The following is a 23589-nucleotide window of genomic DNA, read 5'->3' as shown; positions in this document are numbered from 1 at the left end:
TTGAGTGTAACGAGTTCTCCTGCTGCACTTTGTCAGGCTCGGGGCAATAAATTGTAGGTTGGAGCAGATTTAGTTGCACACACGGAATGTTTGACTCTGTGATTCGAGAAGATGAATTGAACCACGATTGATGGGGCAATGCATTTTCAAATTTAAATACATTCCGTTGAAACAATCCAGAGTAGAGCAGGAGAGGCTATGTTTGCAAACTCTTTAAATTATATTAAGCGTTAAGCAGACTCGAGCGCCTGACATCAGACATCAGTGTGGTGCAACTCGAACCACTTATGCGAAGTGCCGGCGCTTCAGCCCAAACCCGAAAAAAGAAACCACAAAAACCGTATCTCAATTGCAATCACTCAAAACAACGGAAATGACGCTTAGCACAACTTCCTGCCGTTTAGCCGGACAAATGGAGGAGCGCGTGCCAAGCTACGGGACGACGCGCAGCTTAAACGTGGCCAAAGCCAGCTGCAGACACGATAAACCAAATGGCCAGGCGGATTGGCAAGAGCAGGAGCAGGAGCAGGAGTAGGAGGAGGCGAAAGAGGAGAATGGGTAAAGGGAACTGGGAAACTCACGCTGGGAAATACGTTTTTTGGCATATTTGTCAACGCTGTTGCCACAGTGGCAGCAAATGAGTGCCACGCCCACAGTGCCATTCATACATTTGCCTTTGCCGCTGACTGACATATTCAAGTGCAATTTCCTTGTAATACGAAACTATGTCATTTCGGCACGGACACGAACACGGACACGGACACGGGCACGGACACGGGCCGGAAGCAACAGCAGACGAGTTGGCCAGCTGAGAGATAGCAGAGAAAATTGTTACATCTGCGAATGCCTGGCATCTCTCTGCATAGAGACACCACACACACACACACACAAACACACAGAGAGATGACACGTCACAACACTTGGGCGCCTCTCGTGTCCAGCACCTGCTGCTGCCGCCTGCTTGTTGCCTCCTGCCTGTTGGCACGTTGCAGTCGAGGCGACAGCTCCTGTTGGACGCACAGCTATATATGCCAGTATCTGCGGCAACCAGCTGGCTGGCTGGCAGGCTGGCTAGCTGGCTGGCTGGCTGGCCTCAAGTAGCCTAAAGAAGCGTGTCTGCAGTGTCTGCACTGGAACTGGAAGCGCCGCTTGCCAAACAACTCGACAACGCAACTAAGCCGGACGTGCGACAGCGGACCGGCTGCCCGACAAGCGGCATTTGATAATGTCAAGCCCAAAATTCAGCCACGAGTGCAGATCCAAATACCACCTCCGCAATTGCACGTTGCGATTTCAGTAGCCGACAACCGACAGACGACGAGCAGCAAGTGTTGCCAACGATTCTCGTGTGGGTCTCAAGTGTGCGTCAAGTGCTTTGGCCTCAGGCCGGAGCTGCTGATGAGTTTTGGTTGCCAGGCGTTTAATTAGTTTTAGTTGAACTTGTGAGCGTTCCTCTTTGTAATTGCCTTTCGGTGTTTTCGTCTCTTTTGTCATTGCAGAACAGTTTCACATCTTTGTGGGCGACTTGAGTGCTGAGATCGAGACGCAGCAGCTGAAGGATGCATTCACACCATTTGGAGAAATATCGTAAGTTGAATGAACAATTTGATTTGATGAACAAAATGAGTCCAAATTATATTTAATTATATTGTATATATATTTATTATATTATATTGTATATTATATTTAATAGTATGTATACAAAAGTATATAAGAGTTTTGCCATGTGCATTTGAGGAAGAGATGAAACATGTATATATATGATCTGACTTATACAAATATTATTCAAAATACATCAGAGCTTCATTATAAGAATCAATTTTCTGGAGTGCTAAAAATAGCTTTTTGTTTACCTTGAAAATATTTCCTGTTTGGCTAGCCGTCGTGTATATAATATTATTATTCAGATTAATTATTCTTAATATCAAATCTAATTTATTGGCATTGGGTTTGTGCTGTGAATTGAAAGTTAAATTATATTGTAAGCAAAAGAGATATTTGCTTGTGTTATATAAGAATATTTCTATTCAATATTTATGTATTATTATTATTATTATTTTTTTATTTATTTGATCAATTTTATTTATTTTTTTTTTTATTATTATTCTTATTACTCTCTTTAATATTATTATTGAATTAATTTTATACTCTAAAATTCTGATCAGATTTATGACATTAGTTTGTCTTCGGTTTTTGTTTCAATAGTAATATATTATACTCATTTTTCGAATTACATTTATAACTGGCCTCTAATGTATTCTGATGCGCCTCAAATAATTAATCATTGAAAGAACCAAACCATTCAGAAATCCATTGATAACAGAAATTTCAAGACATCTCCGGCAAAGGGAAAGGGAACAAAAAGCAAACGGAAGCTGGGCATAATGGGGCTGTTTGTATGCTCTGATTATTTGTTAAACATGAAAATTAATTTTATATATCTATGAGCATTTAAGGCTGTTAATTGCTTTTTCATTGCGACTGCGATCGACGAACCTAAGTAGGCCAACAGCCAACAGCCAACAGCCAAGAGCCCAGTTTGGCCGTTTGGCTGTTTGGTTTTGTGGCAGCGACTGGCGAATTGCTTTTTGGCCGGCGCATTAACTTCAATCAAAGAACATTTTGCGGCACTTGTGCAAATTATTAAATAAATAAGCAAACGTCGAATGCTGTGCCCTGTCGGCACAGCTATTCCCCAGCAGCGACCTATGTACGCTTTATTTATGAATAATTAGCAAGCCGTGGGGGCCAGTGCTGAGAGCTGAGCTGAGGAAAGCCACAGAATGTGGCGCCACAGTAACGTAACGGGCAGGTTATTTTGGTTCTCTCTCTGTTTGCCTTTTCCTTTTTTATGCTGAAAAGAAGACCGGGCCATAGAAAGTGGAGCTGTGCCGGGGCTTCGAGCAACGGGCAATAAATTAATAATTTAATTTTCGACTTTTTTGTTTGAGCCAACAACAACAAAATGCAGTGGCCCCAATGCTGGAAAACCGCAAGCGGCGACGCGGCAGCAAACAAAGCGCCCTTCAAACCGAATGAAAATGGGGGAAGCATAATATCAGAGCAGCGAACAAGTGAAAGCAAATAAAACCTGATTTATTCGCAGTACGAACGGACCACTGCCACTCCTACAGCCCACCACCCACCACCCACCGCCCACAGGTCAACGGCAAACGACTCGTCGTCGTCGTCGTCGTCGTTGTCGTCGCACTAGGAAGCCCCTTAATTTGAAGCGTGTTTTGCTGGCTGTTCATTTGCCACTTTCTTAATTAATGAGCAGCAGCCGGGCGCTGCCACGCCCCCCAGTGCACCTGAGCCATGCCCGCAAGTTGTATGCGCTAATTTCTTTGAGATTTTGCAAACGCCAGCTACAAAAGTTGCTCTCATTTGGGCCAATGCTCTGTGTCAGCCACTATTTGTTTATTTAACATTTTATGGGCCTTTTTGCCTTTTTAAGTTTTTCCCGTTTGGCTCTTGCTCATTAGGCTGTGAGCAGCAGCAGCAAGCAGCAGCAGCAAACAGCAGCAGCAAGCAGCAGCAGGCAGCAGGAGCCGGCGTCCGTCCCACTGCTCAAGTGGAGCCCGAGGCCGTCAAATAGTAACATTTTCCGCGTGTTTATTTTTGTGAACGCAAATCTACGAAATAATTACATTTTTCATTTGCACCTAAAGTGGCTGCCCGGGGGCAAATGAACGGTGCTCCTTTATTTGATTTTTAGCGTCTTGAAGGACGCTCGCGCGCGCTGTTTCATCAGAATCCTTGATGTCGCTGATGGCCTGGCGACAGTCTACAGTCTCCTGCTCATCCCCATCCTCAACCTCATCCTCATCCTCATTCTTGTCGTTGTCATGGTAGTTGTCGTACTTAGCCGTAGTCTGTGGCCTTAGCTTTTAATTTATTGCTCTTTATGTTTTGAGTGCCCGCGTGGGAAATAATCGCAAATGTGCTGCCGCTGCCAGCGTCGCAGTCGCCATCGTAGTCGCAGTCAAAGTCTCACTCTCAGTCGCCGTTGCCTGTTTCGCTTAAGGTCTTACCTACTTTTCATCAGGTTAACAACACTCATGGGTAGATTTTTCATTTAGTCGCGCATAAGGAGCAAAATTTATACAACAATTTCGCCCCATTGCTGCTCCTCCTGCCCCTGCTGCTCCTGCTGCTGCTTCTATTTTTTTTAATTAACTAAAAGTTTCTTTGCATACACTTTGTACCCTAGCAAACAACAGCAACAACAACAACAAGAAAAGCTTTGATAAATATAGATATGTGTATATGCATACGTATATGAGCATCGCTCTCTCTCTCTCTCTCTCTCTCCCTCACTCTCTCTCTCACTCTCTCTCTCTCTCTCTGAGTGTGTGTGCTGGCGTGGTTTTAAATAATGACAGCACAAGTTCTTACGTAAATTTATAATGTCTTCAAGTTTTTGCGGGTTTGCGTTGCCACGAAACTCATTAGACGACGCCTTGGGAAGCCGGTTCGAGTCTAATTTCCCAAACTCACGAGCTCAAGCACGTGTTCAATAAGGCTTAAGGCATGAGCCCGAGCTCCCTCCTCCGTAGCTGTTGCAATTTCACATTGAAGCGCATTTAATCAGGCCAATTATTTGGCTATAATAGTTTTCATGGTTTGCTTATTAAATTCGGAGCAAAAGTCGAGTCGAGATAAAGTAATAAAGCAACGTCTGTCGGATATGGCCGACAATGGCCATCCAGCACATGGCCCAGCTCTTGTCCACAGTTTGATTAGAGGCAGGCACATAGCTGTAGTCGTTCGTATATGGCCAATAAATAATTTGGCTATTGAATGAAACTCGAGTGGACCAAGCAAAGAGCAGCCCAGCCAACAATTAGATGGAATCAGTCGACAGCAGCCATTCAAGCGCTGCTAGAGCTGGAGCTGGGAATGGGGCTGGGACTGGGACTGGGACTGGGACTGGGACTGGGACTGGGAATGGGGCTTCATATTGAATTTCTATTATCTATGAGCCCGGGGCGATTCTTGCTCGAATTACAGCTGCTTGCCGGGCTATGCGATTAAGATTGATGCAATTAAGCAGGCGCACTTAACGACCGGCCCGAGCGACACACTCCGGTACATTGGGCTGATTAATTAATTACATGCAATATATTTATGGCGTGCAGCTGGAGTGGGTGTCTCGCATAAATGTGCCCGTCATAAATAATCGAAGCCTTCACACGTTGTCTGTGTGAGTGGCATTATTAGTCGGATTTCGTTTGATGAAATTCACATCCACCACATCAGAACAAGCGCCCATTTCTTTGCCAAATAATTGAATAACATTTGCTGTAGCATACTTTTGTGCGCGCCATAATTGGCAGTCGGCTGGCAATTGTTGCTGCTGTTGCTGCTGCTGCTGGTCTATTTATTGTTGGCAACAAAGGGCTTAACTTGCCCTGGCTGGCTTCTGGACAAACTTTGGAAAACATATTTTAAGAGCGGCGCTGCAGCAGGAACAGATTCACACACAATAAAGACCTGACCTTCTGCTGCGGCAACAAGGTGGGCCAAGTACGTGCCACCGCCCCAAAGAAAGCAAATCAACAAGATAATAGCTGAATGAAGGCACCAGCAAATGGAAAGAAAACTCGCTCGCTCACTCGTTCGTTCTTTGGTTCGCGCTTTTCCATTTTTCGGTTAGTTTTAATGATACTTGAGAAAGTTTTGATTTTGGCTGTGTGCAACGTGGCCCGGCCCAGCTCCAGTTCCAGTTCTATGGCGTTGACATCATTACGTTGATTTCGTCTTCTTCGTCTTCTTCTTTCTTTCATTTTTTTGTTTTCTTTGCCAGCGGACTCACATAGGTGATGCAGCTCGTCGACGCTTAGGCAGCAGCTCTCAATTGAGGCGATGCTGAAAATGAGCAAAACTTTTAACTTAATCTATTCAGAAAGTTGGATTTGTCGCCGCTGCCTGCTGCTGCTGCTGCTGTTTCATAAACTTCAAAATGCGCTTGTGCACGTCGCAGAGTTCGACTTGCAGCTGGGCTGGCTGGAAACGGAAACCAATGATCGGCGACAAGTGGGCGCCTGCCGTCTGATGGAGCTGCTTTCATTTCTGAATGCTGCTGCGGAAATGGAAATGGCAATGGCAAAGGCAATGCGAAGGGTGCGGGGAAAGGGTAGGGGTAGGGGTAAAAAAGTTGTGCGCGTCGCACTAAGTAGGCGTCGGCTTTTGTCACGACGCAACGAATGACAAATCAAAATCGCATTCAAACGCGACGCGGCGTGCAGCGGAAGTTAATGCGAAAAACTTTTGCCCCAGAGCCCGCACAATCAGTCAGTCAGTCAGTCAGTTAGGCAGTCAGTTAGGCAGTCAACAGGCGCCCCCTGCTACCCAAGAGATCTTAGCTGGGTGTGAAAAATGAGTCTTGGGAGTTGCGACTGCAGCAACCGCAGAAGCCTGACACTTTTTCACGCTGCCTGCAACAATTTATATTTGTTGGCAAGTGTCAAAAGTTGTTCTAGGCGAAGAAGCTGAGCCTGAGCCATATACATACGTATTCTGGCTTTAAAATGCCACTTCATTAAACGCAAATTAAAAGCATTGCCCGGCTCGGCCCGAAAGTGTCAGCACTTAAATTGAAATAGGCCAAACGGCTGCCGTGTAAACTTTTTAATATAATTTTAATGGCCGCTCGTTGAAAAGTTTGCGCCCGAGGCAGGCAGCCGATTCAGGCAGCCAAATCATTAAATTGCTAACAATTTCCATCCCTATTTTCAATTTGTACAGATTGTGTATCAATAGCAGCAAGCAGGGGCCGAGCGAGCAACCTAATGTTCAGTTAATAGACAGCAAATCCGCTTAGATGCGAGGCCGCCGTGTGCAACATAAATTTATTTCATTTACTTTGCTCTCGTGCTTTCGGGCAGCCGCTTTATGGCAGCAACTTTTCACATAAAATACGCATTAATTCATTAAAATTGACAAAAAGGCAAAGCACGAGTGCCAAACATGGTTGGCTGCCTTTTGACAAGCACTGTGCCAACTTCTGCAACTAACTGAGTTGACTGACTGCCGGACTGACGGACTGCCGGACTGATGGACTGACTGACTGGCTGACTGGCTGTCTGCCACAGAGCTGCGCTGAATGGGCATGGAACACTGGCATTGTCCTGCGCCGAGGGCCAACTAAACGGCTCTCAGTTGGCAAGCCAAACAATTTGCAGGGCCCGGCCGCTCGAATATATAAATAAAATTGCTTCGCTGCGCAATGAAGAGCCTGACGATGGCCGCCGTCACCATTTAAAATTAAATCAACAGAAAATCCCGAATAAAGGCTCGCCAGAGGCGCCGCTGGCTGGAGCAAATTTTCTTTCTTTTTTTTTTTTCATCGCTCCAACAAAGCAGCAGCGAAAATTATGCTGCAATGAAGACGACAATTTTTGGCTGCCATTTAAAATGGCACTTTATGCTCAGCTACAGCTACAGCTACAGCTACAACTAGAGCTATAGCTATTGCTATTACTATTGCCCCTGCTTCGTGTCAGGTTTCGGCTCGCATTGCGGCTGTCAGTCGCAGGCAGCGCAGCCCAAATTGAATTTAAGTGCAGTTTTGGCTTTGGCCAGCGGCTCGGCCATGTTGAGCGGCTGCCAAAAAGCGGCAGCCCCTAGCTGTGGGGCGCCCCCTCCAGCCGGCGCGCACATATGTTGCGAGTTTATCACTGGGGCAAATAAAAATGTTTGAAATTTCTGCCGCTTTGCTGCTGGCCTTGCTCTCAACTTTTTGGCTACAAATTTATTGGCAATAAATTGACTGCCATTAAAGTAAGCGCCAAGGCGAGGCATAAAAAATGGCTGCCAACGCATAAATCCTCAAAATAATTTGACACAATGAGTCACACAGATTGAGTGGGGCCCCCACTTTATGATGGGCTCAAAGCGGGCCTATGGGCCCTTGGACGACCTGCGACCTGGTATCTGAGGAGCCGCAGGTGCTGCATTGCCGCGCGGCAATCTTACTTTAAAGCACTCGAGCAACGAGAACTGGAGCCGAAAAATTAGCAGCGAACAGGAGTAAAGCAAAGGACGTCGCACAAGTCCCATAATCATGGACCAATAGACTGCTGAGCCAACGTCAGATGTGCTTCGTCCACTGAGTGACACTCTGTGGCATTCATTGTAGTCCAGCAGCCTGGCTGCGCAAATAGGGGGACAAAATCTAATCAAAGCTAATCCAACAAAAGCGAATGACGGCCAATGTCAAGAGCCTTCCTTCCTTTTGTTTGCCCAAAGTGGCGTAAGCGCTGGAATTTGCACAGCTGCGGCAAGGTGAGCCACGCGGAGATGCGCTGAACATTTATTTAAAATACAAGCTATAAAATGAGCTGCCACCAGCCCCAGCACACAGCAGGACAACCACGCCCCATACCCTCCATCACCAGTCAAGCGCTGTCCAAGTGCCGAGTGCCGAGTGCCGTGTAATTGCAGCACAAAGGTGAGGCACAAGGAGGACGACGAATGGAGGAGGTGGGCGGATTTAAATGAATTTGATTTACGTTTTTAAAGCCAAATAAACGCCTTTCAATTAAGTCCAAGCGTCAGCCACAGTCGCGACCCTCTGTGGCAAGCACCTGCGTCTCACTTTCCCTCCCCCTCTCTGTCTCCCTTACTCTGCTCTTCCTATTGACTTTGCAGTGGCGTTGACAACGCTCACGTTGGCTGCCATTCGCTCGAAATACTCGAAAAACCACCGCAAACACCTAGCAAGCATTCATTCGACTACATTCAGCGACTGCCGAGCGGAGCCGAGCCGAGCCAGGCGCCCGCCTCCTGCTCGCTCGCAGCTGTCCTTTTGCATGCAGCACTCATACGCCCCATTGTCTCTCGTTTCGCTTACGTTTCGTCGTTACGTTTTGCACGCTCTACGCTTTGCTCGTTGTCGTTTTAACGGGTGGCCAGGCTGGCTGGACGGCAGACGTGTTCACTGATTTCACTTGCAAATTAATGAGAAATTAGAGACAACGCCAGGGCCGCACAGCCACAGAGCCAAGCGAAAGCATCCCAGTCATTGCCATTGCTATAGCTGTTGCCGTTGCGATTGCTCTGGCCGCTCTGCCATTGCTATCGCCGTTGGCCGCTGTCAAAGTCATAAAAAGAACATTTGTGCTAATTTAGGAAAAGGCAAATTTGGACAGGACTTCATTACGGGCACGTAACGGCATTGGCATTGCCTCTTGTTTGATTGATTGAATTTGTCTGGATTTGGGCTCGCTCTAGCCATACACTTCTTATTGTTCTCCTTCTTCTGCTAACTCCTCATCGTGCCCATGTGGGCTCACCCATGCATTTCATAATATACATTGAAACACTCGTGTTCCCAGATTGATATCAATTTGATATGTTTTTGGCAGCAGTATTAACATAACGACTTTTTAATTTTAAATTGTTTGAATGAGCTCTTCAGGTTGTAGCTTGAAATACTTGCAAGAAACGGGACATGATCCTATGTTTAGACAGCTATTGGAAATTTAGATACAGTTTGCGCAATTGCATAATAATAGTTCACTCAACTTTGTACAGTTAGATGCCTTTTTGAAGGGCCTTAATATTTGAAATGTAAATTATATAAATTATTTATACATTTTTATACCCTGAACCCATTGAAAATGGGAAATCAGGGTATAATGGTTTTGTTGAAATGTATGTAACAGGCAGAAGGAGGCGTGGCAGACCCCACAAAGTATATATATTCTTGATCAGGGTGACGAGCTGAGTTGATTTGGCCCTGTCCGTCTGTCTGTCTGTCCGTCTGTCCGTCTGTCCGTATGTTTGAACGCGTCGATTTCCGAAGATATAAGAGCTAGAGACTTCAAATTTTTTTTTAAAATGTCCGCTATTACAGCGCGCATATCAAGTTTATCATTAAAAATCGATAACTCATCCCGATCTTTTTTTATCGATAAAAAACCTTATCGAAAACCAGTTATAAAATTATATCTTCTACACCTTTATTGCTAGAGTCTCCAAATTTTTAATGTATGTTTACATGCAATTTATACAATTTCGGTTTTTGTTAAAATGTACCCCCCACCTCAAAATTCACCCCCTCACCCTCACTTTTGTAAAAAGCGTGCTTTGGCAATTACATGCATATTCATGTTATAATCATAATCTGAAAGTTTCATAAAGATCGTACGTCCATAAAAAAAGTTATTAAACAATTGAGTTCTCATAGTAAGCGCACACTGCAGCCCGTGCGTGTTTATGCGTGGGTGCTTGTGTATGTATGTGTGTGTGTTTCTTGTGTAAGCTGAAAGACGCGAAAAATTATTGAAATAGCTAGCACTCCAAGGGTTCAGGGGATCTCGTAGTCGAGCAGTCTCGACTAGAGCTTTCTTACTTGTTATTATTTATTTTATGCTTTTTTTTTATTATATCTTTTTTTATGTAATTATAAAAAAATATAAATTTAATTTCATATAAATTCATAAAAATTTTTAGCTATACAATAAACAATTTATTTTTTGAATAATTACATACGTAATAATAATAATAAATAATAAAATAACACACAAAACACTTCACTTTTATATATTAGATTTTTGTTCTGCTAGTTCTGCGCCCTTGATTACTGTGGAGACCCGTACCAAGAGAGCTTTCTGTGGAAGACGATCCACTTACAGAAAGCTCCGCGGCACAAGCCACGGAATGAGCTTTCGTATGCGAGCTTTATTATTGTTGTTACTTTTGTTCCTTTTTACTACTTCTATTCTTCTTGCCAGCGAGCGTGGCTGATCATTGTAAACGACGCGTGAATAAATAAATATTACTTTCTCAAGTTATCGAACCGAACGGCGTTTATTTAAACTCGGGCAAACACGGGTTTGTACATTGGCGACGAGGTGAAAAAAAAGAAGAAAGAGAACATAAAGAAAACGCGGCCTACCAATTGAAAAAAAAAGTGAGGTTAAACACGAATCTACCCATCCAGCACTCCACAGAGCACCGGCATAAACAAAAAAAAAAAAGGAAAATAAATAAATAAATAAATAAATAAATAGTAATATTAATCAAAACCATTGTGATAATAATACGTGCATACGTAGGCTGAGTTGAGAGAGTGCAAAGGCGACTCTAAGACAAGCCACAAAAATAAAAGCAATCGCAAAAGTACAAGAGTACATGAGCTGAGTTGAGAGAGTGCAAAGGCGACTCTAAGACAAGCCAAAAGAGAAAAAAAAACAGCTGAGCAAGGCAAAACAAACGCCCGTGCAAGCTGACTAAAGAAAGAACGCAAAAAAAAAATATTTGAAAAACAAATCAGAGCTGGGCACAAAAAGTGCAAGCCAAATAAATTATCTGAAAAGTCAGAGGCTGGGCACACAAAAAAAAAAAGAAAAATAACATATATATCTATACATATAGATATATAATAAAAAAAAAAAAAAAAAAAAAAGTGCAAGCTAAAACAGATCGGTAGAATGACAGAAATTAAACCATTTCTGTGCGCGAGCATAGAAAAATCGTTGTGGCGCAATGAGTGGGAGAAGTGGCTACGGTCATTTAATATCTACGTAGACACAGAAGAAATTTCGTCAGTAGTCAAGAAGCGAAACAAATTACTCCATCTAGGGGGACCACAGCTACAAGAGGTAGTGTACAGCCTGCCAGGCGCGTTGGTGCCATACGATGCGAACACCGAAAATGACGTATTTACTCCACTGGTGGACAAACTGAATGAATACTTTTCACCGCAACGTAACGCAGTTTTCGAGAGACACATGTTTCGCAGCATGACGCCTCGCCAAGGTGAGTGCTTTGCTGAGTTCTTGTTGCGTCTAAGACAGCAAGCCAGCAAGTGCTCGTTCGGAACAACCAAGATTGAAATCCAGGAGATCTGCATTGCGGATAAAATAATCGATGCCTGGGCTAAGGCCACGTTTAAAAAGAAGCTACTGGAATCGGAGCTAAAGCTGGAGGAGATAATAAATATGTGCACCATTGAAGAACAAGTGAACCAGCAGTCAGAGGCAATGCTGATCCCGCCGGATACCGAGATTGTAAAGAAAATCGCGGTTCAGTCAAGGAGACAAGACAAAGTAGGTGTCGTGTGTGGCCGGTGTGGAGCAGAAGACCATGATGAACGGAATATGGCATGCCCGGCAAGGAAATCGAAATGTAATAAGTGTTCCCGGTTCGGACATTATGCTCGTATGTGCAAAACCACATTAAAGAGGCAGCGTAGCACACCATATGAGTATCAACGCAAGCGACAGCGAACCTCACAGTCCCACGTGCACGCCATCGATGAGGAAGAGACTAAAAGTCAGGGCGGCCAGGGTTGGTCAAACTGTTTTAAAGTGATTAGCGAGCCAGGAGGAGAAGAAACCGTGTCATGCCTAGTTGGGGGATCCCAGCTGCAGATGATCATTGACTCAGGATCGCGGTACAACCTGATAAGCCACGGCGATTGGCTGCGATTGAATCGTAAACAGGCGTCGGTGTTTAATATTCGCACCACTTCGGCTACCCAGTTCAAAGCTTATGCGTCGGACGAGACGCTGAGAGTGGTTAACGTCTTTGAGGCCCCGATTAGAGTTCAAGAAAGACCAGAAATGATTGCCACATTTTATGTAATCGAAAATGGGAGACAATCGTTATTGGGTCGAGACACAGCCGTGCAACTCAACGTCCTAAAACTTGGTTTAAACGTAAATAGAGTGGAAGCTCACACATGTTTTCCCAAATGGAAAGCATCACCTGTGAGACTGGCCATTGACCACAATGTGAGACCAGTGCAGCAGCCAATGCGCAGATTCCCGACTGCGTTAGAGGACCAAATCGCAGAAAGGATAAACCAGGCGGTGCAGCAAGATATCATAGAACCAGTTCGTGGACCGAGCCCATGGATTTCGCCAGTGGTAGTTGCATTTAAAGGGAACGGAGAAATAAGGTTATGTCTGGATATGCGAAGAGCGAATCTAGCCATCTCAAGAGAGAATCACCCACTGCCAACATTCGACATGTTTATGACCAAGCTTCGAGAGGCAAAATACTTTTCTAGGCTGGATCTGAGAAATGCCTACCACCAATTGGAGCTCGACGAATCGAGTCGGCAGATCACTACATTTATTACACACAAGGGACTATTTCGTTACAAAAGACTATTCTTTGGGGTTAACTCGGCCCCAGAAATATTCCAGAGGCGGCTGGAAGAATTGCTAGCAGGCTGTTCAAATGCTCTTAACTATATTGACGATGTCATCGTATTTGGCAAAAACGAGGAGGAGCACGACAAGGCACTAAAAGCAGTTCTGAAAATCTTTGATGCCCACAACGTGGTGCTGAATGAACAGAAATGTGTGTATAAAACTAATAAACTCAAATTCCTAGGTCACATTCTGTCGGACCAGGGTATTGAAGCGGATCCAGAGAAGGTAAAAGTGATCGCAGGCTTTCGGGCCCCGAAAACTAAGGAGGAGACAAGAAGTTTTCTAGGCCTCGTAACATACGTTGGGAAATTTATACCAGATCTAGCCAACACGACTGAGCCATTGAGAAGATTAATAAAGGCAAACACCACATTCGAATGGAGCGACAAGGAACAACGAGCTTTCGATATCTTGAAGAAGCAAGTCGTCGAGGTAACAAATCTGTCATATTTTAATAAAAATTTTCGTACGTGTCTCATAGCCGATGCAAGCCCGGTGGCATTGGGAGCTGTTCTAGTGCAGATTGATGACAGCAACGTGCACCATATCGTATCGTTCGCCAGTAAAAGCCTAACTGACGTGGAGAAAAGATATTCACAAACGGAGAAAGAAAGTTTGGCACTAGTGTGGGCAGTGGAAAAATTCTACTACTACTTAGCGGGACTGGAATTTGATCTGGTAACAGACCACAAGCCTTTAGAATCCACTTTCAAACCAACTTCGAAACCACCGGCACGGATCGAACGCTGGTTACTACGCCTGCAGTCTTACCGATTTCGGGTCATTTATAAAGCCGGAAAAGAAAATATCGCAGATTCCGTGTCGCGTCTTTGCCAAATAACTAAAGCGGAAGCTTTTGATTGGCAAGAGGAGCAGAATATCTTTCAAATTGTAGAAAAAGGGGTACCAAAGTCACTAACCATATCGGAAATCATGGACAAAAGTATGCAGGACGAGGAAATAATTGATATAATGACCTGCCTTAGCACCAACTCATGGGAGGCAAACGCATCCAGTCCATATTACCCATTCCGATGGGAGCTATCGACAGTTGGCAATGTACTTTTACGCGGAACCAAAATAGTCATACCAACAATGCTACGATCTCAAGTGCTCGAGCTAGCCCACGAGGGTCATCCGGGCGAATCTGCTATGAAACGGAGACTACGATCAAAGGTGTGGTGGCCAAGGATCGACCGAGAAGCAGAAAGCTTTGTCAAGGCCTGTAGAGATTGCATCTCCGTATCGTTGGCGAATAAACCAGCACCAATGGATCGACATGCGTTCCCAGCTGGCCCTTGGCAATGTGTCGCATCCGACTTACTGGGCCCTTTGCCAAGCAATGACCATGTACTGGTGTTAATCGACTACTTTTCCAGATACATGGAATTTAAATTTATTAAAACTATCTCTTCGAAAGTATTAATCGAACAAATGCAGGAGATATTTTCTCGTTTGGGAATACCACGAACGCTGAGAACCGACAACGGTCGGCAATTCGTAAGTCTCGAATTTCAAGATTTTTGCCGGAACAACGGTGTTACCCAAATAACGACTCCACCATATTGGCCACAGGCGAATGGCGAAGTAGAAAATATGAACAGGTCTTTAGTAAAACGCCTAAAAATCGCGTGGGCGAAAGGGAAAGACTATAAACAAGAGATTCAAAACTTCGTCATGATGTACAACGTCACACCGCATGGGACCACAGGAGCAGCCCCGTCGGAATTGATGTTTAACAGAATCATTAGAGACAAGATACCAGACATTCAGGACTTGGTAGGTGATGTTGGTGAATCCTCGGAAAGAGACTTAGATTGCTTAAACAAACAAAAGGGAAAAGAGAGAGCAGACAAGAGAAGAGGCGCCAAAACATCGGATATCCAGCCCGGCGACAAAATCGTGCTGAAGAATGTCCTGTGCCCACATAAACTGACACCCACGTTCGATACAACCGAGTACGTGGTGATCAACAGAAAGGGGAATATAGTTCAAGTGCAAGGAGGAGGAAAAACACTAACAAGGGATGTGAGTCATTTAAAAAAGATTACAGTTACAGGTACCCATGGAGCTGCAGCGACAACCGATAGTGCCCAGAACACAGTCACACATAGGCAAACGCCTCAGGTACCGGAAACTGGAGCCGACGCGCAGGACAATGGGTTGAAGATGAAGCTGAAAAATATTGGAGGGATGTGGAGACCCGTACCAAGAGAGCTTTCTGTGGAAGACGATCCACTTACAGAAAGCTCCGCGGCACAAGCCACGGAATGAGCTTTCGTATGCGAGCTTTATTATTGTTGTTACTTTTGTTCCTTTTTACTACTTCTATTCTTCTTGCCAGCGAGCGTGGCTGATCATTGTAAACGACGCGTGAATAAATAAATATTACTTTCTCAAGTTATCGAACCGAACGGCGTTTATTTAAACTCGGGCAAACACGGGTTTGTACAATTACATATGCTAGAGTGAGACAGCTGCTTAGCTTAGTTCTCTAACAGAGAACTGTTAAGGCTACATTGTAAGCAATGTATTGTAATATTGTAAGCAATGTATTGTATTATCCTTTGTCACAATTATGTATTTGATTATAGCAATGACTGAATAGCAAGACTCGTAGGAGAGAGACAGAGATAGAGAAAGAGAAAGACAGAGGGTAGAGAGTTGAACTAATCAAGCATTGCATGCGAGGGCCCAACCCAGTTTGTTAGTTCAGCTATGAAAAGTGACGCATTGTGATGCGTTGTAATTTGAGATTAATTTGCATATTGAAATGCACAACGCTAACAACAAAAGCAACACTGACAGCAGCAGCAGCAGGAGCAGCGACAGTTTCACGTTTGTACTTAGTCAAAGCAATGACGAGCCGATTAATTGCATTAGATTATTCAAGCGGTACACGCACGCACACAAACACAAACATACACACACACACAGTCACATGCGTATACTTAATTTGAGCTTTGAGTTAATTTCATTTCTTTGTTGTTGGTGCAGTACGCAGAGGACGAGAGGCACGTCAGGCGCATGGATGAAATTATAATTGAGAAGCCGCAGCGAAATCCTCAAGCAAGCACACACACACACACACACACACACCATGCGTTCTAATGAAATCAGCACATACATGTGAGCCAGCGCGAGGTGGGCTGAGTGGGCGTGGCTGCATATGTGTGCGGCTAAATAGCCATGCATGCCAAATGCCCTGTACTCAGCTCTGCATGTGCTGTCCCTCTTTAGCTCTGGGCACGAACGTAATTATAGACACGGGAGCAGCGGCCCCTCCTCCACTGGCTTCGCCCATTCTCGGCTAATAATCAACTAACACATTTCTACGTCCACAAGCAGGCGAAGATAATGTGCCTTTGTCTCTCTATCGCATGGCCACGCGCTTTTTATGATTAAAATAACAAAAATATATACACATGCATGTATATGCGTGTATGCGTGCAGATGTGCGCGTGTGTGTTAATTCGCTTGCGCGTGTCTCTGTGTCGAGTGCTCAAATTAATTAGGCAAAACAAAAAGCAAAGCGCAAAGCCACAACAAATTTAATAAAAGCGTCGACAATTTACAAAGTGCCACAACTGGAACTGGAACTGGAACTAGAGCCGGAACCCAAAGCCAATTCCCAGCCCAGTCCCTTGCCTGCCTTCATCCCCCTTGCTTATCACGAAAACAAGTCAGGCACTGTGGCCTGCTGCGCAATTAACAAATTTCATTTTACGGTGCAGCGCAGCCCTTTGATTAGATAAAAAACCTCCTTTCACATACCTCATTTGGGCAAAATACAATTTCGTAATTGACGCAAATTGTGAATCTGTACATTTTTTACCTACCCTTTTCTGTTTTGCTTTGTCTCCCTGTTCTTGGCCAAAATAAAATACTTGACTGGAAATTGCCTGCCTCTTTCCTCCTCCTCCTCCGAGTGAAAAGTCTACCACAATTTATTTGCATTCATATGAAAGCCAACTGTCGAAAGCTCTGTGAAATGGCTGGAGGTAATGCATGAGTAGAAGCACAACTAAATGGCAATGATTTTTAAATAATTTTTACAATATATTATGAAAGGAGTTACCTCAAGTGCCATTGCGCATGCAAAGTGTGAAACATCTTACAGAATGATATATAGGCACAGAGGTTGGGCAAATGTCGCTGTCTCGGGACTCTGTCAGCTCACTGTTTCCAGCTGGCAACTGCCGACGGCCATATGATGTTTGATTAATTGTTGATTTATCGCAGACAAACAGAGACAGAGATAGAGAGAGACAGAGAGAGAGAGTGAGAGGAGTGCGGCTTAGGCATTTCACGTATACGTAGTCACATTTATAAATCTAACAAACGGACAGGGAAAAGACGTCGCATATGAATAAGCCGAGCAAACGTGAACCGTGTCACAGAAACTCGAAAGATTTTGCCAAATGGTGCGAAATTTATTTTCCAGTTGAAAACAAGTGGCAAGGCAACGCCATGTGACAGCAGCAGTTCATTGGCATCTAGCAACAGCTGCTCAAAAGTGTAAAGCGGGAGAGAGAGAGAGAGAGAGAGAGAGAGAGAGAAAGACAGACACTTTCCCTTTGTTATATAAGTAAGTGGTAAAACGGATGATCTGTGTTTTTCTACCCCAAACAGAGAGAAACTTGTCGCCCCTTAGCGCCCCAGCAGCTGCAATGAAGCCATCATAGGAGCTTGGAATTTGTGGCCACAATATTTTCTCTGCATATTTATTTATGGGGGCTGGGGAGTGCAGGAGGCGTCTCTAGTTCGGGACACACCTCTTGAGTAATTATGTGCGCCAATGCTCAGGTTGAAATCATGTTGTGTATTTCCGTAGCAATTTCGAAATTTTAAACTTGTTAACAGCAAATTGAAGTCATTTCCTGCGCGAACAGTAACACCAAAAACAACAACAACAACAACAGCTACAACAACAAGGTCTCCTGGAGCAGGCAATGGCAATATGTTGGACAAACGCTTTACTGTTGCTGTTGCAACGGCACCAAATAAATGAGAAAACCACAAAGTGCAGCAACAAAAAATGCACAAAAAGGCAAAAAGAAAAGCAAACAAAATGCCAAAAAGCTTCAGAAACGGAAATAAATGCAGCCGGCAACAGGCAACTGGCAAAGGTAAAGGTAAAAGGAAAAGCAAAGGCAGAGGCAAAGGCAGGGGCAGAGGCAGAGGCTGAAGCAGAGGAGAGCTAAAAGCTGACACCAAATGCAGAGGCGGACGGCCAAGGCGCAGCCAGGAGTAGCAGGCGGCCGCAGGATAACCTGTTGACCACGTGCATACTGCAATTCGAGCAGCCAACAAGCACACACCCACACACACACACCAACACACACACACCCACATACAAACTGAGACACTCAAGGAGCAGGAGAATAACAAAGTCCAAGTTTTCGGCAAAAGTGCCAAGAAAATTGCATTTTCGTATGCCAAAAGAAAATAAAAAGGGGGGGAAAAAAGAAGCAAACGACAAGGAAAATAACAAAAACCGAGAAACATGAAAAAGGTAGCAAAAGGCTGCTGAGAAATAAACTGCAGCGTTTTGTGCTCGTCGGGCGCAAGTGAAATGCGCTCGTCGCGTGCTGTGAATGCAATTTTGGAGCAACCCACAACAGCAGCAACAACAACAACAGCAACAGGACAGGCAGCCACACACACGCACACCCACACACACACACACACACACACACACATGAACGCTTACAATTTCAGTATGAACGCCGTGTTGAGGGTGTAGCTGGGGCGACAAATGCAATCTACAAACAATGAAATGAATTGTCAAGTGCACAAACATGTCGCTGACGTGCAATTGCAGCAACATGCCGATCCTCTCGCCCAGCCACCCCTCCTTTGCTCCGCCCTGACCAACAAGGACAACAACAGGCCTTCATTGGCTGCAATTGCAGCAGCACCCACATGCATTGCCACTGCCATTTCCATTGCCAGCTCCCAACTGCCAGCTCCCAGCTGTGAATGCACACCCAGTGCTTGTTAACGCGCGGCTCAAACTTAAATTTATTTGCCTGCATCTGGCAGCTAGAAATCAGCTAAACAAAATCCCGCAAGTGTCGCGATCTCATTGGCCAGTCTCACATCGCAGCAATTAAGAGTGAGGCAAACCCTTCTAAATGCTCCCGTGCCAATAAATAAAGCCGAAGAGCCGAAAGCTTTAATGACTCTGCAATTTGGCTCAAGCTATTGGGCTGTTGAATGTCCGCATTGACCCTGAGCTGTTGTCGTTTCGCTCTTCTAGAGTTTTGAGTTGATTCGAGATTTATTGAGCTCACTTTAGCGCTTGGCCGGCGCCGACACGCAAAACACTCAAATTGCTGTGGGCCATGATGGAGCTGCAGACAAATTGCTGAGCGAGCTCACACGAAAGTGAAATACTCTAAGATCAGCATTGAATAGAACAAGTGACGTAGCAATAGCAATTAGACGGGAGAGACTTATGGAGAGAGAGAGTAGTTTATTTAAGAAACATCGATCGTGAAGCTTGATCATTGATGAATAGTCGAAAGTCTCAAGAGGGAAGTGAAGAGACACAAAAAGAGTTTTGGCTGGATGAACATCCGTTCAGAGAACGCACAAGATTTTTCTTTTTTATAGAGAAAAAGGGACGAATAATATGTTTATTTATTTTTTTTTTTTTTAATTTATAATAATTTATAATTTGTTAAAAAGTTATATATAATATTAAAGATTATTATTTTTTTTTTATTAATTTATTATTAGATATAATGCAATACAAATTTGTTTTATTATTAAAGATAAACAATGACTGGTATTATTACTATTTTTTTAATTATTAATTATTTATAATAATAAAAAAATATATATATCACATTAAAGATAAACTGACGACTATTTTTATTTCTTTTTTATTAATTTATTATTATTTATAAATAATTTTACTAAACAAGCTTTCAGTTTCTTTTTATGTAATTTTCATATAACTTTACATTCAATGGCCATAAGCGTTATTTATTTTTTATTTATTAATGAAATTTATTTTAACTAAAATAAGGCTATATATCCCTAATAATCATGTTGAATATAGGCTATATTTTGTATTCTATTGTATCCACGTCTGGGGCTAAACAGCCCACTGACTCAGCCGCACTTTCGCTTTGACTTTTGTAAATGGTTGATTTGAACTTTTGTTTGGCCTTATTTATTCTTTTTATTTTTTATTTATTTATTATTTTCTTTTTCGTTGACTGCCGCAGGTTGCTTGGGTCAACTCGCTTCGCTGTTATCTTGTTGACATGCCGGACGTTGACATATCCATTTTTTACGAGCCTTGTTTGGCTGCCCGTTGGGCAGAAGTTGATTTGGGTGTCTATCTGTGTGTGTGTGCGTGTGGGTGTGTAAGGGATATAAGACGAATCGGCAGATGTAGAGGAATGCCAACAATAACAATCAACTAGAAAGTAATTTATTATTTTTATAGCGTGAACTTAGTTCTTGGCAAGCTGTGGCCAGCCAGTCCACACCTTCTTGAATCTGCCTTTTAATTGAATCAATCTGCAATGACGTCATTATCGAATTGCCATGGCAGACACGGCCACAAGTAGTCAAATGTGTGTGAATGTGTGAGTTAAGTCGACGGCACTCACACGACAATTAACACTTGGCCATTACTTCCATTTGCGGCATGTTAATTTGTTGCCACATCAATTGCTGCTACCAATATGCGAGGCACATATCAAGGCCCACACACACACACACACACACACCGATAGACGTTGTCTGGACCTGTGCCTGTGCCTGCGCCTGCCTGCGTAGCAATCTCACCGACAGCTGACACTGTTGCGGTTTGCAACTACAACTATTACAACAGCAACAGAAACAACAACAACAGCAGCATTAACATCAGCAACAACAACAACAACAATAGTAGCAGCAGTAGCAGCAGCAGCCTGCTGACAATTGTCCGACACTCGGCAGCTGGTTTATTTGCCACACACACACACACACGCACACACACGTGGACAGTGCACGTACATATGTGTGCGTTCGTCCCCTTCACCCGCAAACCCACCCACCCAGCTAGCCAGTCAGTCAGTCAGCCACCCACTGTTTTAGTGCGGCCAAGTCAGAGTCAGCGCCAGATAGAATCACATGGCCTGCAGCCAGTGGGCGGGTCGCGACCGGGGGCGGGACCAGCAGGCGTCGGCTGAGCAGTTGAACAATAACGCTTGAGTGATTATGCAATTGACAGCTAAATCAATCAATGATGTCAACTACATGCCGACAACGGCCAAACCGAACCAACACCAACACACACACACACATACACACGCACACGCACGCACACAGACACAGAGCGGCGGGGGCATAGGCAAACATACACAACAAGCACACTCAATGTTTATTTCTACGTTTTGTGTGACACACAACAACAACAGAAACAACAACAATAACAACAACAGCGCACATTGAATCCCCAATTGGTAGAGCGATTGACGTTGTTTTTGACATTTTCAATTTTTTATGGCAAAATTCGAAATTGGTGCAACTTTTTTTTTTTTTTTTTTACTATACTTTCCATTTTCCATTGTTGATATTTGGGTAAAAAATAAATTCAGCCATTTTAGGTTTAAGTATTGCGCAGTTTATATATGTTTTCAAATGAAATATATAAAACATTTTCGCCAGCAGCAAAAAGTCAAATCAATTGCTCTTTAATTTAAATAAACTGAACCGAACTGAATATCAGAGCCTCATATCATTCTTCCTTTTTTTTTTTGGAAATTGAGCGAAAGGTTCAATCACATTGTGAGCTGAGCGACTAAATAACAAAATTATGACAAATTCTGACAGCAGCCACAAGGCGGAAGGAGGGACCCAGATATTTGTCAATTCTCGGCGCTGATTGCCGGCAATCGTCGAATTGACAAATAGCCCAAACGCCAACGCACGGAACGCATGGAACGTGCAGCATCCAACAGATTTCGCATACGCAGTTCGTATTGTTTGCCTGAGAGATGATAGATATTTTAGGGTATTTCTTTTTTGTTTTTGCTTCGCCGTCTCACTCTTTCTCCCACTCTCTCTCTCTATCGCTCTGTCCCCCTGCCAGGCAAGCAGATTGTAAAGAGCAGTCCCTCGAGCAGGTCATGTATATTTCATTTATTGATGACGTTTAATATAAACATATAATGAAGTTGATGTCCTCGCTCACACGACAGACTCGAGATAAACGAGCCTAGGCATGCAAAGCATTCAATTACCTGAAAGCCAACATGCAAGGTAAGGCAAGGGAAGCATCTCCTCAGCGGAAGTGAACTGGATGTAGATTAGTGGCCATAGAATATTTATATACGTTGCTGACGCTACTTCCGCTCCCGTATTGCTAAGCAGATGGCAAGAGAAAGGTAGAACAGATATATATTGGTGTGATTTTTATATGGTTTTTAAGAAATATAGGATATAAATATACATATAAATGATGAAGTTGGCGATGATAAAAATGTTTAAGTTCCGTTCCTTCCGGCTTCTGCTGAGCTCTAAAATAAGCGATCACACGCAGAGCGAGAGCAGGATGTGTAAGAGCAGACAGCGCACGATTCCCGATCTTATAAATTTAACTTAAATGATAAATAATAATTATTTTTTATTTATTTACTTTTATTTATAAATATGATATTTACATGCATTCAAATTTGAAATAAATAAATAGCTAACTCCCTTTTTATATTTTATTATAGTTATGTGAATAATTTCAGTTTGTTACAATTCATTATTTATTATTATTTTTTATTTTATTAGCTACATGACTTATATACATTCAAATAAATAATTTGAATTTTTTTAAATTTTTGCTTCTAATTATTAAATTTTTATAAAATTACTATATTATACGTACTAATAAACAATTGCAATTTTTGTTGATAGATGTCTGTCCACATTATACACAATTTTTCTGCAATATCAAGAGAAGATACTTTATATTTTCATCGCTGTCTTTAACTACTCTAACATGTAATGCAGCAATTGAATCGCCTTGACGAGTATTTCAAGAGCTTAAATACTCTTACTCTACAGAGTATACCTAATGCTGCAATTCATACCACACTTACGTATCGATATCTTCGCATGGACTCTATGTACACATAATACATATGTGCATGTATGTGTATATGTATGTATGTGCTTGCATACTTGAGAGTGGATGTTGTGTCTGCTGCTGTAGCATATCATCAATTATTTCAAACGGAAGTTACATTTTTGTATATGTATGTATCTTCATGTTGTTTTTGAAAAACAACAGCATCAACATGAGCCAGAGCAGGAGCAGGAGCAGGAGCAGAAGCAGGAGTAGGAGGAGGTAGCATAGCGCAGACTCTTCAGCCGGCTATTGAGACTTGGCTAGAGGGGTGTGTGGCGATGTGGGCGGATTGCA

General features: G+C 43.4%; 1 protein-coding gene across 1 annotated transcript in view; it reads left to right on the top strand.

The window, feature by feature from the left end:
* LOC108608951 (cytotoxic granule associated RNA binding protein TIA1) overlaps positions 1–23589 on the top strand; it is a 103088-nt gene that overhangs the window by 55406 nt on the left and 24093 nt on the right. The window contains exon 3 of the mRNA XM_018000600.2: positions 1500–1587. Within this exon, the coding sequence (XP_017856089.1) occupies positions 1500–1587 (88 nt within the window). The remainder of the gene's footprint in view (positions 1–1499; positions 1588–23589) is intronic.

This window comes from Drosophila arizonae, chromosome 2, assembly GCF_054131065.1.
Source record: "Drosophila arizonae isolate 15081-1271.41 chromosome 2, UAZ_ARI_1.0, whole genome shotgun sequence".
In the NCBI taxonomy this organism is placed as follows: domain Eukaryota; kingdom Metazoa; phylum Arthropoda; class Insecta; order Diptera; family Drosophilidae; genus Drosophila; species Drosophila arizonae.
Note: the sequence above shows the minus strand (reverse complement) of the source record. Positions and strands in the feature narration are given on the sequence as shown.